The sequence below is a fragment of the Lactuca saligna genome, chromosome 4 (assembly GCF_052625555.1).
Source record: "Lactuca saligna cultivar CGN05327 chromosome 4, ASM5262555v1, whole genome shotgun sequence".
NCBI lineage: Eukaryota > Viridiplantae > Streptophyta > Magnoliopsida > Asterales > Asteraceae > Lactuca > Lactuca saligna.
This window is the reverse complement of record NC_136420.1, coordinates 161,900,612-161,917,878: the sequence shown is the minus strand read 5'-3', so window position 1 is coordinate 161,917,878 and position 17,267 is coordinate 161,900,612. Positions and strand designations below refer to the sequence as shown.

The 17,267-nt window shown below is 36.4% G+C and overlaps 1 protein-coding gene across 3 annotated transcripts; it reads right to left on the bottom strand.

Annotated features, from left to right (window-relative positions):
- Positions 1–8,064: 8,064 nt before the first annotated feature.
- LOC145043023 (zinc finger protein BRUTUS-like At1g18910) lies at positions 8,065–16,499 on the bottom strand. 3 transcript variants are annotated; one of them, XM_078991558.1, is made up of 13 exons: positions 16,036–16,499; positions 15,551–15,772; positions 13,874–14,068; positions 13,470–13,801; positions 12,784–13,015; positions 10,984–12,515; positions 10,036–10,245; positions 9,662–9,799; positions 9,339–9,573; positions 9,189–9,248; positions 9,006–9,077; positions 8,805–8,918; positions 8,065–8,295 (listed from the first exon to the last, which is right to left on the bottom strand). In XM_078991558.1, exons 1-12 carry the CDS (start codon positions 16,267–16,269, stop codon positions 8,817–8,819), a joined length of 3,564 nt encoding a protein of 1,187 aa, XP_078847684.1. In that variant the 5' UTR covers positions 16,270–16,499; the 3' UTR covers positions 8,065–8,295; positions 8,805–8,816. The 3 variants fall into 3 exon arrangements, with proteins under 3 accessions (XP_078847684.1, XP_078847682.1, XP_078847681.1); XM_078991556.1 differs by having other exon boundaries at positions 8,065–8,289; XM_078991555.1 differs by lacking the exon at positions 8,065–8,295 and having other exon boundaries at positions 8,722–8,918; positions 16,036–16,498.
- Between the last annotated feature and the right edge of the window lie 768 nt (positions 16,500–17,267).

Here is a 17,267-nt window from a genome sequence, read left to right as displayed (position 1 = left end):
GCTAGTGAGATGTGGAACACCATCCACACTCTGCTATTGGTGAGATACGGGACCTCGCCCACACTCACCTCCCTACCAGGCACATACAAGTATCACACAGACAACAAGTATAAACTATCATATAAACCATTCCTTGGGCACCTGCTCGCTACCATTGGACCTCGTCCTGAATATCATACTAGCATATTGTGCCTAGTGCTAACCTCCAGGTCTTCTACTCATAACTACATGGGCCGGCATTGTGTCCTTAGACCCATTCACAAAAAGCGAAACTCACCTGCACTTGTTGAACTTGCTGATACCCCTCTGGCTACTGCCCGACAACTCTCTGAACTGCAGCTCCACTAGCTCCCCGAGCTACCAATATTAATATAACACTTAGTCTAACTGTCCTCCGGAAGTTAACTAAGTCAAATCTGGTCAAGTTCAAAGTCCTTGTCAAAGTCAACCTTCCAGGTGAACCCTACTCGCCGAGTTTGCCTACTGACTCGCCGAGTTCACATGCTCAGAGTCCTTCCATTCTTGACTCGACTCGCCGAGTCAGACCATGACTCGCCGAGTCCACCGATTTCCAAGTCTTGTCATGTCTAACTCACTAAGTCTCCACTCGACTCACTGATTCGAGTCTTAACTCGAAGTGTTCGGGGTTTCGCGACCTGACTCGCCGAGTCCAAGGCAAACTTCAACAGACTCACCAAGTTGTTCATCCAACTCGTCGAGTTCCTCCTAATCTTCATACTACTCACCGAGTCCACTCGAAGGACTCGCCAAGTCTATTCAGTCCTTCATACATTCAGAGGCTTTTGAGTCATGCAGGGACTCCAAACTGTAGATCCACTCTCCCAAAGCCCATTCCCCACGTAAAGTTTCAACCTTTACGTATAGCTAAGGATATCTAGGCTAAACACACCACAAACTAGGGTTTAAGACAACCATGCATCACATACACTCTCAAGGCTGATACTTTTTGACTCTCTGGGCCAAGACACAACTGGAGCTAAATGGATTCAGCTTGGGGACGTCCAAACCCGAAATGAATCATACTTGGTCCAAAATCTCATAAAGAGGGACATGAAATGATCCTACAATTAATAAGGAAAGGAAGGAACTTGATTACCAAAATGAGCAGCTAAAGACATGAATCTTTTGGATCCACAACCTTCCTCTTGAACCATTAACTCCTTCTTCTCCTTCTAGGCTTCAAGAACAATCCAACTCTTCAACAATGGCTCACACACTCAAGGAGAGCACTAGGGTTTCGTGGAATAGCTTCTGGACAATGGGGGATACAAATGAGGATGATAAAAGGAGAATGAGATGCTTAAATAGGTACAAGTCCCGGAATTAGGGCTTTCTCAACCCATAACAGACTCGCCGAGTCAGTCTCCCCGACTCGTTGAGTCGATCACTTAAGCCGCGACATGGATCACGTCGAGTTCCTCCCTGGACTCGACGAGTTGACCCTTTGACTTAGGGTTTTCTTTCCTTTCTTGTCCTTTCTAATTTTGGGTGTTACAAATTCGTCAGAAAATCAGCCATGAATCTATTGGAAATTTGTCATAAAGTCCTAATAAGTCAGAATTTAATGTGAATATATCTGTGTAACCCTTCTAGTGATGTAAACTGCCTGAAAGAACAAGTTTTTTAGTAGTGCAACCCTTTAAAAAATTATACAACCCTTGATATTTTTTTCTGCGTTCGTCATTGTTGACAAAGGCATTCTACTAAAGAAATAGACCCTTTAGAGACCGAGTAGCAGCAAAGTCGAGGAAGAAAGATAAAGGTCCAAGATCTCACATGTAAAACTCAGACGAAAGACAATAAATAACATGCAAAATTGGAGATGGATGAGACATGGAGAAGAGGATACCATCGACATATAAAATAAGCTAGATAGTCCCAGTGCCATGATGATAGGTAAAGGGAGAGCTGTTAGAGTGACTGTTGTGAAATCTGATATTTTTGATGTATACAACGAATTGTTGATACCAACCATGAGCTACTTGCTTAAGATCATATAAAAGTCTACCAAGCTGATAAACATAGTTTGGATGTTGAAGTTGAACATATCCAGGAGGCTATTTTACATAAATTTCCTCAGTGGAATCATCATGAAGAAATGCAATTTTAACATCAAGTTGATGAACAGACCAATGAAGAGATATAGAAATTATCTTAATGGTAAGAATGTAGCTGGTTTGACAACTAGGTTGAAAGTTTCATCAAAGTCAAAGCCAGGATGTTAGGAGAACCCCTAAGCAACTAAATGACCCATATAGCCATCGAGTTTGCCATGACTATCAAAATTGTAGAGATAAAGGCACCGACAACCGACAATGTTGGATTTATACGGTGGAGATATAATATCTCAGGTGTGATTTGAAAGCGTAGCATCCATTTGGACATCCATAGTAGACTTCCAATTGGAATCACAAAGAGATTGAGAGGTTGAGCGGACAATAATAGAGATATCTATGGCAGAAATATTGAGCATTTGACAAGGTTTTAAAGAACATGTTTGAAACTGAGTGGCCATGGGATGTATATAACCTCTGATAGCAAGAAGAGGGGAAATAGGAGATTGATTACAAGAGGGAGAGGTGGATAGGGGAGGGGCGGAGGTCGAAGGCTCATTGGATATCGAATAGAGTGTTGATGTATGTGACCTCTGGTAGCAAAACGGTCCCTCCGTACGTTGGGCGTACATGTTTGTATGCTTAGCATACTGGGCAGTTTTGGATGCAGCCATGCACCACTTACGTTGGGCGTACTAAGGCGTACGTGAGGCGTACTTGGCATGTATCAAAACCCTAATATTAGGGCACGATCCATAGTTAATCTTTCTTGCGCCTTTTTGAACTCACTCTTATCAGCCCCTACTGCCTCCAAACGTCCCTAAAACCCTAAGTTGCCATTAGAAGTCATCCTTGAGCTTGAAGTGTCAAAAGTAACCCTTTTGGTGTGTTTCCAAGGAGAAGAGGGAGAAAAACAAGTCGTGGTCGTGGTTAAGCTTCTAGATCCTGCATCTACATCACCTTGAGAAGCTTTTGGAGGTAAAAAGCTCATACCTTGATAATATATTTGCTAGTTTGGGTTAGGGTTTAGTAATGGGCTTGTTTTCGGTCCATGGATTTCCTTTTGTGAGTTTGAACAACACCAAAGGTTAAAAATGTCAAATCAAAGTTCCTTTGGCATGTTAGGAGCATAAATATGATATCTTGATGGTTGACATGGCTCCATGAATGGGCTTAAGCTCTTAAATTGAGTCTTAATGAGCTAAAAAGGGTGTTGGGCTCCCATGAAGCATGCGAAGGCATAAAGTTTGCATCTTTATACCTTAGGACCTTTAAAATGACCAAGATCTGGAATTAGACGAGGTTGATGAATGGACTAAGCTCTTAGTGGTTAATTATGCTTATTAGCCTTGTATGCTAGGCGTACTAGGTTAGATGTTGCACGTAATGCCTTACGTCCAAGTACGCTAAGCGTATTGATGTGGTCGCGGCGCGTACATCCTTTGGGCTGTTGGGTGTGTTTTGGGTTTTGGGTCTCATGGGTCTTATTTAGTGTTAGGCCTTGGCCCAATAGGATTGGGGGGTCCGGTTTCTATTATGGACCTTAGGTAAGATTGTTGCGCCTTTTGGGCCTTATGGCCCATTATTGTTTTTTACTATGGATTTTGAGCACAATAAAGAGAAAGGCTTGGGCCTTATATAAGGGGTTTGGACATAATGATGTTGGGCCTATGATTTGGTTTGTGTCATAATTCTATGTAACACCTGTGTTTCCGGGCTTGCCACTTTTAGCAATGAAATAGTCTAGGTTAACCTTTGTAACCCGTTTTGAAATAATAAGAGTGTATTATTTGAGTATTATGTGTTTTGTGCTTAATTGCTTAATTATGTGGTTTGATTAATTAAGAATAAAAATAAGCGTCAAAATTTAAGTGTAAAATAAATTTGATATCTTTAGATAATGTTGTAGTAGTTGAAACAAGGTTTCTGAATATATAAAGAATGCTGAAATCCGAGTTATAACGAAGAAGTTATGACCTGTCGAAGTTTCGCGACGGAACCGGCAACGTTGAATGACGTAAAAAGTGAAATTTACGTTAGAGCGATATTTAGCCTTAGTGATCTAAATGAGAATCGAAGATCTTGTTGTTAGTATCGAAGCGATAAAAAGTTAGGCGAGAACGGACGTCAAACGAAGAAGTTATGTATTTATAACGAAATTTTCTGTCCCGGCCTATTAAAAATAAATAATAAAAATAAAGTCAAAATTAGCCAACGGAGTCTAAACGAAAGTTGTAGAGCGTAGTATCACCTTCGCGTGAATATAAAGAACGTCGAAAACGGAGTTCGTATGAAGAAGATATGAATTTTCGAAGTTAATAAATAATTAATAATTAAAATTAATTATTAAATCCGGCATTATCCGAAGAGGAGTCACCGGACTCATCCGAAGTACGCCCCGCGTACTCGTGTACACCCCACGTACCCATGGTATGTCGACACTCGCACTCGAGTTCTTCGGATGACGCATGCGCTTATGAACCGAGGCAATACGCCCCGCGTACTACGAGGCCTCAGCCTCCTATAAATAGGATGCGAGGGCAGACGACTCTTTTGCTATTTTTCTCTCCTCTCTCTCCCGTTTTGCATCGATTTGCGTGCCAGAAGTACCCCGAAGCCCCGATAATATTCCCGAGTCCCGAAGCAAATCCCGAGATCCCGAAGATCCCGAGAAGTGCGGTTTCCGAGCTGAAGCTCTGCCCGCGAGAAGTTCAATTTTTGTAGAGATCTTCCAGATCTGCCGAAGAATACTACTTTTGCAAGTCGTAGTGTTGTCCGATCATCTTCTGATCAAGTGAGTGTATACTACCTTTCATAAACACGATAATAATACAAGTATGGTTTGAGTGTATTAAGTATATTGTTGTTTATATGTGTGAGTGTGTGGTTACTTTCTTCTAACGCATAATTATGAAGTATTTTATATGAAATACGTGTTATGTGTATATTTTGTTGTTATGTGTGTGAATGTATATTCACTTTCTTCTAACTTATAGATTTGTTTATTTCTCTATGAAATACGTGTTATGTGGGTGTGCCTCATCTGTTATGTGGAAAATGTATTGATTGAGCATGTTATACAGGTTTTGAAAATATGTATAAAAATGTATGTTTTATCTACTAATATGTTGGGTAGAACATGGGTAGATAGTTGGTGTGTAATAAACAGATGAGAGGCTTCGATGTTGTTTTGATCCAGTCATCTAGCGGAATTTAGATGACGACCACGGACTTTTCTAGACAGTCCAGTGGAACGCTAGCAGGCTCATAACTTGTAGGTCTTAATGAACTTGGGTGTTCATTCGCTGTATTCCATCTCCCTCATGGTTGCCTTATTTGACATATATTGCCGGGAAACCCCCGGAATGCATGTGTTGTCGCCCCAATGAAATATTCTTAGACTAGGTCCCTTGTGTTAGTTATTTTAGGGACATAAAAGTGAGAATAACGGGAATGGGTAATTGGGTTATTGTTGGTTGATGAAAATTAATTTAATTAATTATTGTGGGTTGAAAACCCTATATGCTCACCAGGCTCCCAAGCCTGACCCACTCAGTTTTATTTGTATTACATGAAGTGGTGCAAGGGCGTAAGATGGATGAACCATCAAGTTGTTTTGTTTACAAGTCTGTATATCTATATATTTGTTGAATGACTTGTAATGTTATCGTTTATGCTTATTGGTCTGTATCGAAACATGACATCCCGAGTTTTGATTATATAATGAAAATACATTTCTTTTATGAAATGCTTTGGTAAACATTGTTTTATCATGTTTTGTGTTTGGGAACAAATTCCGCAACTCTTTCAAATCAAAAGGATTTACTCTGAAATTATTTTAAAATCATAAATGAAAATCGGTCTTTTCTGGCCGAGATTTTGGGGATGTCACATTCTAATTAGGGTAATTTATAGTTATTTAGTGCGAGATTTGAATTGGTCACTAGCCAGTAGTATTTATCAGTAGTATGAGGTCAGTCTCCTCACTATTTCAATGGGTCGAAGGCACCAATGTCGGCCTATTATCTAACATGTGGATTGACGTTTTTTATGTAAATAATTGTCTAAAGACCATGAGGGGAGCCCATGACACTTGGATATCAGACCATGGGGGTAGACCATGGCTTTTTAGGTAAAGATCATGTGGGAAGCCCATGATACTTGGGTATAAGACCATGGGGGTAGCCCATGACATTCCAGGTAAAGACCATGGGGGTTGCCTATGGAAACTATATGTTTTTCACATGGATTCTATGGTTATATGTTATGTGATATTTTTGGACTCACCAAGCTTTTGCTTACAGTTTTATTTGGGTGCTTTCAGGTACGTCTGGTACTAAAGGGAAGGGCTCGGCTTAATGGCACAACATTCATTCTCCAACATTTTCCACACTTATTCATATTGATACTCTGATATTTTGACATGATATGATGTAAAGGATTTTTGGATACAACCATGATTGTAATTCCTATTTTTAAATTGAAAATTTTTATCTAGTTTTTGGGCTGTTACAAGTTGATATCAGAGCCTTGGTTTGAGGGATTCAGGTACACTCTCGGTTGTGTCAGAACTCAAAATGACGAAATGATAACTCTTTTCAAAAGGACAAAAGTCAACTTTTTTTGAAAATGGTTTCTTAAGTAAAAAAGGGAGAGTGCAATGCATGCAATCCCAAAAATTAAACTATGCTTATGTATTGCAACTAGTATGTTAATATGTGAAGTGCATGCTAGAGTAGGGCTAAGGAAACCTTCAAGAGTTATGTGATAAAATTGCCTGATCAGCCTTGTAGCCTAGGAAAAACTCGATGTTGTATATTTCCTGGGATAAATGTGCACTATATTATTTGCTAAGTGTATGCTTTCAAAGTTATATGTGCTTAGGATTGCATAACCCTAGAATGATCGATTCTACCTCATTTTCAGTTTCTTGTTTGGTTGTGGACTTATGGTGGAAACTTTACTTGACAGTCTATGTGATTCTATTTATGTACAACTTGCATGCATAAAGCAACTTGCGGTGTTGTTTGAGGTTTCTGGTTAGATGGATGAGATACTTACTTATTGGAACCCTTTGGAGTGTTCACGGTTGAAGAAAGTTAAGGGAGAATGGGTGTGTTCACAACTTGAGTTGAAGAAGTGAAGAAATAATGAACCAACTTTATATATATATATATATATATATATATATATATATATATATATATATATATATATATATATATATATATATATATATATATATATATATATATATATATATATATATATATATATGATGTTCACGGCCAAGGATGGGTTCACGGTCGTGATCTACTTTTTGATGGTGTTTCCGACTCGATTGCAAGTCAATGAAGTCAAGCTAACACCTCCTAACACACAATCAATGAGTGTACTAGGCTTAGAAACTCTCAAACAGACCCTTAACAAGGCTAAAAAATAACAGAAACAAGTCTGACTTTTAATTGAATTGATTGACTTTACAAGATTGAAATTTCGGGTTGTTACATCCATCATTGTATTCCTATAAATTAACAACAAATGCATTTCATTTGTTTATAATAAAAATATTTGTTTTGTTTATAAATGATTTCTTAATAATAATATCTATTATTTCTATAATAACTTTCAGAAAAATCTTAATATTTTAGTTATTGTGTAATTTCAAAGAAATCCTTATATTTTGACAAAACTAACTAAAAAGGATATAATACCAGTTAAATCTATGAAACTGATCAAAAAAAAAAATTCGAAGTTTTAGCATAAATTTTGTGTTTTTCTGTAAATAAATTTTAGTTTGAAACTTTTTTATAAATTAGACTAAAATATTAGGATTTTTTTAGAAATCAACAAAAATGACATGCTGCCTTCTTTTTAATTTTTTTTTTTTTTTTTTTAAATCTTATGTTTCACACATGAAATCCATATGCTTTCAAGTCTTACATTCAAATATATCCTTTTTTGGCTTATTGAAACGTGTTTGAAAGCATTTTACAGAAATAAACTCAAACATGTTAAATAAGATTCAAAGCTATATACACAAAATGGTCCATGAGAGTGAAGAATCAAATTGGTGCTTCGATTTGATCCTAGTTTTATTTTCATAACACAAGTTTTGATGTTTGAAGTAAATAAGCATTGTGACATAATTCTAAATCTTGATCCAACGTGGCAGCTCGGACATATCCATGTACTCTTTTAGCCACATCAGTGTCTGCAACTTAAAAAGTAGAGTAAATTACATTTTTGGACCCTGAATATAGCCGATTTTTTCAATTTGGGTCTCAATAAGTTTTCTTTCGTAAGTTTTGTCCTTATTTGGCCCATTTTCAAGTAAAATGACGACCTTTTGTCCTTGAATGAGCGTAGCTTATTGCAATTTTGGTGCCCAAAATGTATTCGTATATGTATTATTTGGAATAAAAACCAAAAACGTTACAAAATCTCAAATAAAGACCTAAACTGTGGAAGAAATTTTTTGGTACCAAAAATGTAATTTACTCTTTTAAAAGTATACAAATTATTTATACTCGGATTCAATTCTTGCTTTTTAATTGTTTCATTTCTTTCTGTAGGAAGCTTTGATCATTTGAAATGTCGTGTACATTTGAGTGTCTTTGTAAGATTCATATAAACAAGGATACACTAAAACCTAAATGTTATCACATATATTTTATATAAAAAAATAAAATTTACAACACTCAAAGAATTTAAACTAAAGCTACTCACATTATATCCACGTCAGATAACCCGGGTATTGTATGAACCACACCCAGGGCATTTATGGTACAACCAATGGAACGACGCCGTTCCTCTCTTCTCACAATCATTGCATAAAATATCCTGAAAAATCATTTTTCAAATATAATATCTTAAAAACATACATCAAGTGTGTGTGTCTGAGTGTTTAATATTTAACTATTTATTCACCTGAGTCTTTCCGGAATACTCGTCTGGAATTGTCTCTTCAGCCAACATTGCATCCAACATCGCAAAGTATACCTAGAAGTCAACAAAAATTCAACTTTAACAAAATAATTTATGAATATAAATACATAAATATAAAATAAATAAAAAAAGAAACTTCACAAAGTGGGTTGCTAAAAAACTCACCTGCATATCCCCTAATGATTTGCTGCAAATGGGGCAGGTATAGTTGGAACATGTGTACTCCTAAGAGTAGCATTAAAGAGTCAATAAGAAAAAATTTGAAAAAGAAATGAATTGAAAGTAAATTAATATTTATTGAGATGAGATGAATACCTTAAAACAAGAAGAATGCATTATATGGCCACAAGCAAGGGATTTCACAGGATTGCTTGAAGTAAAGATATATTCATGACATATTGGGCAATTGTCTTCAAGACACTTCTCTCTACAAATATGCACTGAAAGAGACTTTGACATGCATGCATTGCAATTCATGCAATGGAAATAGTCAAGTCCCAGGCCTTTTCCAACTCTACAGAGGTTACAGTAAGGACAGTGGTAGATTTGCCTGTTTTACATCACAAATTTGTATTATTTCTTTTTCTCAATATGTTTATACGCATTAAAAAAAAAATGTATAAATAATGAAAAATCACCTCTCGTCATCAAAAAGTTTGCAGATTGAGCAGTAGTATCTGGCCATGGGTAAACCGTTACATGAAACGGTTGAACATGTTGGACCAACAGGTTGGATTATCAAGCATTTCATGCACATCATCATTGTTGTTGCTTTTCTGCATATTGACAAATTGTTTGTTGAAGTGTAAGGGTAAAACGGTCATTTACTCACGTTCAAACATTTTTAGTCGTGGGTTTTTTTTTTTATATTGATAAAAAGCAGCATGGCTTAGTGTCTGTTTCTTTTTGAATTAGTAAGACTTGATTGGATTTGGATGGATACATATAGAAGGGTAAAATGGTCATTTGGTATCGTTTAGAATAGATGAGTTGATCTAAAAAATATGCATACCTATCCATTAAGTGATCAGTGGCATCATCATGGCAAAGTCTGCAAGGGAATAATTTGTTGCAACAGGAAGCAAGAAGTTTGCAGTTGCGTTTGTAATGTTTGCATCCAAACACTAATTTGTGAGAGTCACGATAAGATGGACATATGCCGGGAATTATTTCCCCATTATCTTCCATGTCATCGGATTTTCTTTGCGTGTTGATCCAAGGGCTGAAAGAAAACCGAACATCAAGTCACAAAGGTATGATTATAGCATAAAAAGAAAATGAAAATATAAAGAGGAAATCACAAAAATGACCAAAATAGCTAGGTGGATGTTTGTAACAAAATATGAAAATAACCAAATTTTTTACTCTTTACATAAAATACTAAGTTGTTCCAATGGACCCGATGCGAAATCACTTTTTAAATGCGCCCCACCACTAAAGTGTGGTCATTTTGTATATTTAGGTCATTTTTGGTCGTTTAACTTTTCGCTTTGTGCTTATTTGGTCATTTAACTCGTTTTAAGTTTTAAAAGGTCACAAAACTTTTAAATTTATGCTACAATGGTCATTAAACATTTCATTTGGTCACTTAACTTTTGAAATTGTGCTAATTTTGGTCACATAACTTTTAAAATTGTGCTCGTCTTTAAAACTTTATTTTAAAAGTTTAGTGACAAAATGAGCACCATTTTAAAAGTCAGGTGGCTAAATGAGCACAAAGCCAGAAATTAAGTGACCAAACCAAGAGTTAGAAGACTAAATGAGCACAAAGCTAAAAGTTTGGTGACATTTTAAAACTTAAAATGCGCTATATGACCAAATGAGCACAAAACCAAAAGTTAAGTGATAAAAAACGGTGTAAACTCTTTGTATAAATAGTTAAAAATGTGGTCATTTGTTAAAAGCACCCACCTATTTTGGTTATTTTTGTGATTTTCTCAAATATAAAACACATATCAACCTCATTATCAGATTTTGTATCATGATTGATTTCATCTGTGGCTCCAATGATTCATCACAATGAACTCTTCTAATCGTAGCCTCCAACTCCTCTTGACTCAATACTAAATTCACACCTTTTTCACTTGATATCTGTGTGCTTGTATTGTTCATCTCACTGCACACTTTACAGTCATGAACTTCCTCTTCTTTGCTTGATTTCCTATCTCTATGATCTTCATGGTGAATCATTTTCTGATTCATGGTATTCATTTCTGATAAATCTCCCCTATTTCCTCTTGGTGAGTATTTCGAGACGATTTCCATCGCGTCTGGAGTTGACCGAGTTAAGTCAGTCAACTCAGTTGACTTTTCAACATTGGGAACATCGTACCTCTTCATACCCTCCCACCATTCTCCTAACCATTGATCAAACATCGTGTTCTTGGTAACCTTACGCCATAATGACATCATCGCGTTCTGTTCTTCAACTGTGAGAAAAGCCATAAGCCATGGGATCATTTCTTGTAATGTTTCTGCTCTTGTTCTTCCAAGCATACTTCCAATGATCTTTTCTTGCTCTTTAAGAGACAAATGTTCTCTAAACAATGGCCATAGCTCGATTTCTTCATGGTCAACATGGTCAGACAGCATTTTATTCATGCATTTACACATGTCGTGAATCTTCACGCATAGCTGACGATAGATGACATCATCCGCATTCTCGTAATGAAATTTCGAAATTTGATCAAGAACATATGAAATTCGGTTGAAATATTCAATGTCCATTTTATGATCAATGGAATACGACTGACTAATGTTTTGAATGATTTCTTTCGCTTCTAAAGCTGGAAACGCAATTTCATCCTCAGCATCACTGTGTACTTTGTGTAGTGTACGTAATAGGTGGAAACGCTTATAAAAATTTGAGAACAAATCATAGTTCTTCTCACCTGCCAGGCTGGCGGAAAGAGAAGCGAGATGTTCCATGTCTTTTTTCAAAGCTTTATGGAAGAAAAAGATGTGATCCACTGGTTTTGACTCTAGGTATCGAAAAGAACTTTCTGTATTATTATTATTGTTCCCTGTTGGATATGTTGAAAAAGGAGTTGTGATTTGTGGCTTTTGAGGGAAAAATACGCGATAGTTGATTCCGGTAGAGTACGATGTGTTGGATATGTTGGATCTGTGAGTGGTGAGTTGTGTGTCCAATTGGAAATACGGGAACCCGGAATCGTTCTTGATATGTTCAGAAACAAATGAGCATCGTTTTTCAAAAACTTCACGTAACTCCTTTCTGAATTTCTCAACAGATGTTTTGCCAGAGTAACCGATTCGTACCCATTCGTGTAAAAGGGAAGATAGCGAATTGTTGACAAGGAGGCCTCCTTGTTTTATGCAATGCATAATGGACTTTGATTGTTCCTCAGATAAACGACTTGAGAACCAGGTAACTGTGCATTTGAGTAATCCAAGTGGCATCATCTCCAGGCTGGCATATAATAGCCGCCGCTGCATGTTACGGCTGCAGTTCATACCCATAAAAGGGAAAACCTGCCAGAAAACGAAAATACGAGATGTTGGTTAGTTCACATTAAGGGGCTGTTTGATAACCTCTAAATAGAACTAGTTCTATTCAGAGGTTTGAATCATTTAGAACTAAATGATTCAGTTTTATCAAACAACCCCTAAGTCATAAGTATTGGTTCCAGTACTTATGACTTGGGTTCCAGTAGACATAAGTATTGGTTGGTGGATAAGTAGTTAGTAGTTACTAGTTACTTGCATTACTCAAATATAGACGAAAAAAAAAGAATCTTACATCTTTTTCAACAAACGTGAGGTATTTGCGGATCCCTATGGCAGATATTTTGAGTTTGTCACATAGCTTCTCCAAAAAGTCCCTTGCTGACAATACATTTTCATTCTTGCTATAGAGCAACAACTGTAACCCTTCGATTTGACTGTCATCCAAGAAACGTTGATAAGAAGGAGCTGGACAGTCTTCAGCCAGTTCAATGCACATAGAGTAGAAGAGTTTATCCAATGCATTGCTGAAAATTTTAAATAATTCGTCAGATTTCTGCATCAATCATGAAGTTTCAATAAATAAAAAAATTAAGACAAAATTACACGATTGGTCCCATGATTTGCAAGAACTGGCATGGTGAGGACAACTATCAAAACTTTTACCCGTTTGGTCCTTGTAGTTTCAAATTCTTGTAATACTGGAGTGGTTGTTATCGAATTGATCGGAAGAAGAGGGGTGGGTGAGTAGGTGGGAGTGGTGGGCTCCACCTCAGTTTGTTTTGTTTTTAATTAAAAAGTAAAAAAACAAATTCAAGTTAGGGACCAACGCGACCAAGCAAGTAAAAGCCAAAACCATAGAGACAAACGCGTAGTCGCTTTGATAGTTCTCCTCACCATGTAAATTCTGGCAAACCATAGGGACCAATCATGTAATTTTTTCATAAATTAATTAAGTGATGATATATTATATATTATTACCTGTAGAATATAATTGCATCAGCAAAAAACTTTAGCTGAACTATTGCTGGAACTAGGCCAGAAAAATCATTTGAATCTTGAATAGAATATAGCTCTTCCAAAACATCTAGAAGATCCTTACTATAGGCAGCATGCCATAAACGTGCACCATCCCAAGGACTGTATTGAATATTTCCTGGGATTGGATGTTCTTCAACATCAACCTCAGATGAATAAACTTCTAGAATCTTCCGGAAATTCGCCTGCCCATTCAGGAATAAAGACCCTTTTCCATATTTATCAAAGTCCACACTCGTATTTTCCTCCTTTGCTTTAAGACAAGATATTACAACCTTCAAAAAATGGATATATGTCAAAAAAAGTAAATAAAACAATTGTTTTCAGATTTAAATCTTTATATATACCTCTTGTAGGAATAAATCTTTGGGTACGACTTCTCTAAGACATTGTAGAACATTTTCCCTTTCTTCTGAAGAGAGAAAGGAGTTCATCCATTGAAAAAAGTCTTCTAAGAGTAACATAGGAACACTACAGATGAACTGCCAGACGAATGACGCCTGTTCCTCAGTAGTAAACTGCTGAGTCAGCAATGGAAAAACCTGTTCCATTGTAAATGTTCATATGAATTCAACCAATGATGTGTTTTGATTAGAATAATGATCAAGTAGTAAATTTAAATGGAGTTCATAAAGGAAGTTCAGTGTAAAGTTTAACAGGAAATGGTTGTAAGGAATCCACGTTGAACAAATTAGCATTTCATTATCTGACTCAACACTTTTAAGTCATGGATGATTAGACCTCTCAAGGAAAGATGAAAGTTTAAAACTTTATATCACTTGAACACACGTATGGTGGTGGTAGAGATAGGAGATAATTAACTTTATATCCCTTCCTCACGCTATGTCAGCTTACACTTTATATCACATAACATTTCATGGAAAGTCATGTGATTTTGCAGAAAGAAAAAAAAAGTTTCTTAATTAGTATTTCACAAAGTTCTTTCTTGATGGTGATTGTATGTATTTATTTAAAAACACATTAATTATTTGAATAACCCATCTATCTTGATCTTAATGAGCTTGTTCTGTTTCCTAGCTTCATAATTTGAAAAAACTGAATTATAATAAGGGTAAATGATATCCCTATCAAAATGTAGACGTTTACCGGCTATTGCCTGTTTAGGTTTTGGGTCTTCTACAGATCTCCGGCGACTCTGCAACCCCTCCCACCCCACTGGGTTAAGGTATAGACAATGAAACGAGGATGAGATTTTTGTGAGTTTGAGATTATAAATATTGTGCTGATTTAGGCAATTGCCGGAAACTCCTGCCGCCGTCGCCATCGGAGGACCACTTACCACGACCTTACTCTGTTTGCAACGGTTGCAATGGTTTTTAATCACCTCTGCTGCTTGGTGCAGCAGACTTTATATTGTCGCAGCGGTGGTGGAATTTGATCCGGCGGCTGTGACGGAAATGGCGGGGCTTGCGGCGTTTGGATAGTTTCTCTCATCAGTCAGGTAGAGGTGGCAACCACTGCTCTGGGTCTCTGGTCATCTGTTCTTTACAATCAGATCTTTCTCGCATTCCTTTTTCATAAAACCATGGCCATCGAATTCAATCTAACTACCAACAAAAGGGTTTGGTTTCTGTAGTTCAATTGATCCATACTCCTAGATACCATCATTTTCAGATATACTAATGAAACACTTAAAAAGATTTATGTATTTTATTTCCGGAAAGTTAAGATTAATTCACATCTATACAATGAGGTTTGGAAATTCAATAATAATGTGTTTTTAGTTATAGTATATTCATAGGGCAAGTTTCAAGGTTGTACTATATTTCAGTGCAAATACTTCCAAATTTGTAGTTAGCCAAGTCTATTAACAGGTAATGTGTGTTTATACAGAGCTGTTTAATCATGTTCTTTGTTTCCTTTAAAGCGTAACACATCCTTTAAGCTGGACCTCATGCCAAATTAGTACGTATATGCAGCATAATCGTACATATGAAAATGGGATCCGAGTACAAATGCTCATAATCCTGACAAAGAAGGAAAAGCAAGAATGTGTGTCATACCTGTTCTTCTTCTTTGGCCATATGCTTGCAAATGCTGGATTGCAATGTACAGATGAAGTACACAAGTTCTTGAAATGGCTTGGAAATAGACATTTCATCTTCCTTCTCCAAAACATCCAAATAATGGAAAATCGAGTCCAGAATATCCTCTGAGCTTGTATGCTCAAGTGAATACGCAGACACCACATTCTTTACATGTACATCCAGAGCTCTAAAAATTACCTGAAATCAATCAAGTGAAATGTGCTTAAAAACCTCAAATATCATCATAGTCAATTGGATTACTCAAGCATTTAGCTCACAAACAATCAATTCGAATCAAATCCTTGATTATAAGCAGAAAAATTCAAAGTTTAAAAGTCAACCCGAGGGAAAAGTTCAGAAAAAAGGTAATAAGCTATTCGACGGTGGTTTCAACATAGAGTAATTAGTGTCGGTGTTAAATTATTAGTAAACAGAAATCAGATTCAGGAAAATGAAGAAACCTCATCTTCAGCAACGGAGTGATACTTATTAACAAGCTTCAGAAACTCAAATCTACGGCGGAGTTCCTGAATCAAGTCAACACCGTAGATCCTGCTGTCCAACGCCTCCGCCGCAGTACGACGGAGGTCAGCAATTTCTTCACGAAGAGCATTGTGAAAGTGCAACAACAAGAGAACTGGAGCTTCACGGAGTCGAACACCAGGGATAACAGCAAGTTCAAATGCCGAAGACATAAGACTGGGAGAGATGTCAACGCTTTGCGATTACTTCAGGCGGTATCTCCGCCTCCTCCTGAGGGGCGGAATTGAGCTAGTCGTTGTCAGCCATAAAAACGTCGACCACCGCCGCATAACACAGAATACGACGAGAGAGACAAAGGGAAGTTCCGGCATGGAAGTTGTGGTGAATATAACGACCACTGCAGAGTCTCAGGCATTATCTCTCTGGCATTGGCCGTTCAAAGCTTCGTGCGGTATTTTATTTATTTTTAATAATTTATTTTTGGAATTATTAAATTTGGTCGTTTGTGTAACGACGGTGTGATGATTGAGATGTTGTACCTAACGGCCTTCGCCTCCTATTTTTTAACGGGGGGATGCTTCCACGTTTGTCTGTAGGTTAGAGATGAAGAGGCGTTGAACATGCTGTTCCACGGCTTACTCCTTGCACGCGCCTCTAGAACTAAATTAAATAATAAATTCAATAATTTTTAAATTTAGAGACAAAAAAATTTACTTTTTTGTTTAATTCTGTATTACAAAATAATGAAAAAAAATTAAGGACAATTATTGTCACCCATTTTAGGAAGAAAAAATTGAAAATTTTTTCATAAAAGTTTTTGACACTTATTTTTTGTCTTACATTTGAAATTTCATTTATTAATTTGTTATAATTTTAACTATATTGAGTAGATTGTATGTTGACGTGTCATGATGATGTGTTAAAATTGAAAAACTATGATACAAAAGATATTAATTTTTTTTAAAAATTCTGACAATATTTTTTTTTTTCAAATTTGGCTCTTAGTTTGTTCTAAATAGAACATTATTTTTTTAATTTTTTTTCAATGTTGACATTCCTTTTTTTATTTCAAATCGAACATTATTTTTCTCAATTTTGTTCGGTTATGATGATGTGACACTTCATTTTTTTTTTCAATATTATTTTGTTACATTTGAAATTGTATAAATAATTTTTTTACATTTGAAACCGCATAAATATATTTTTTATT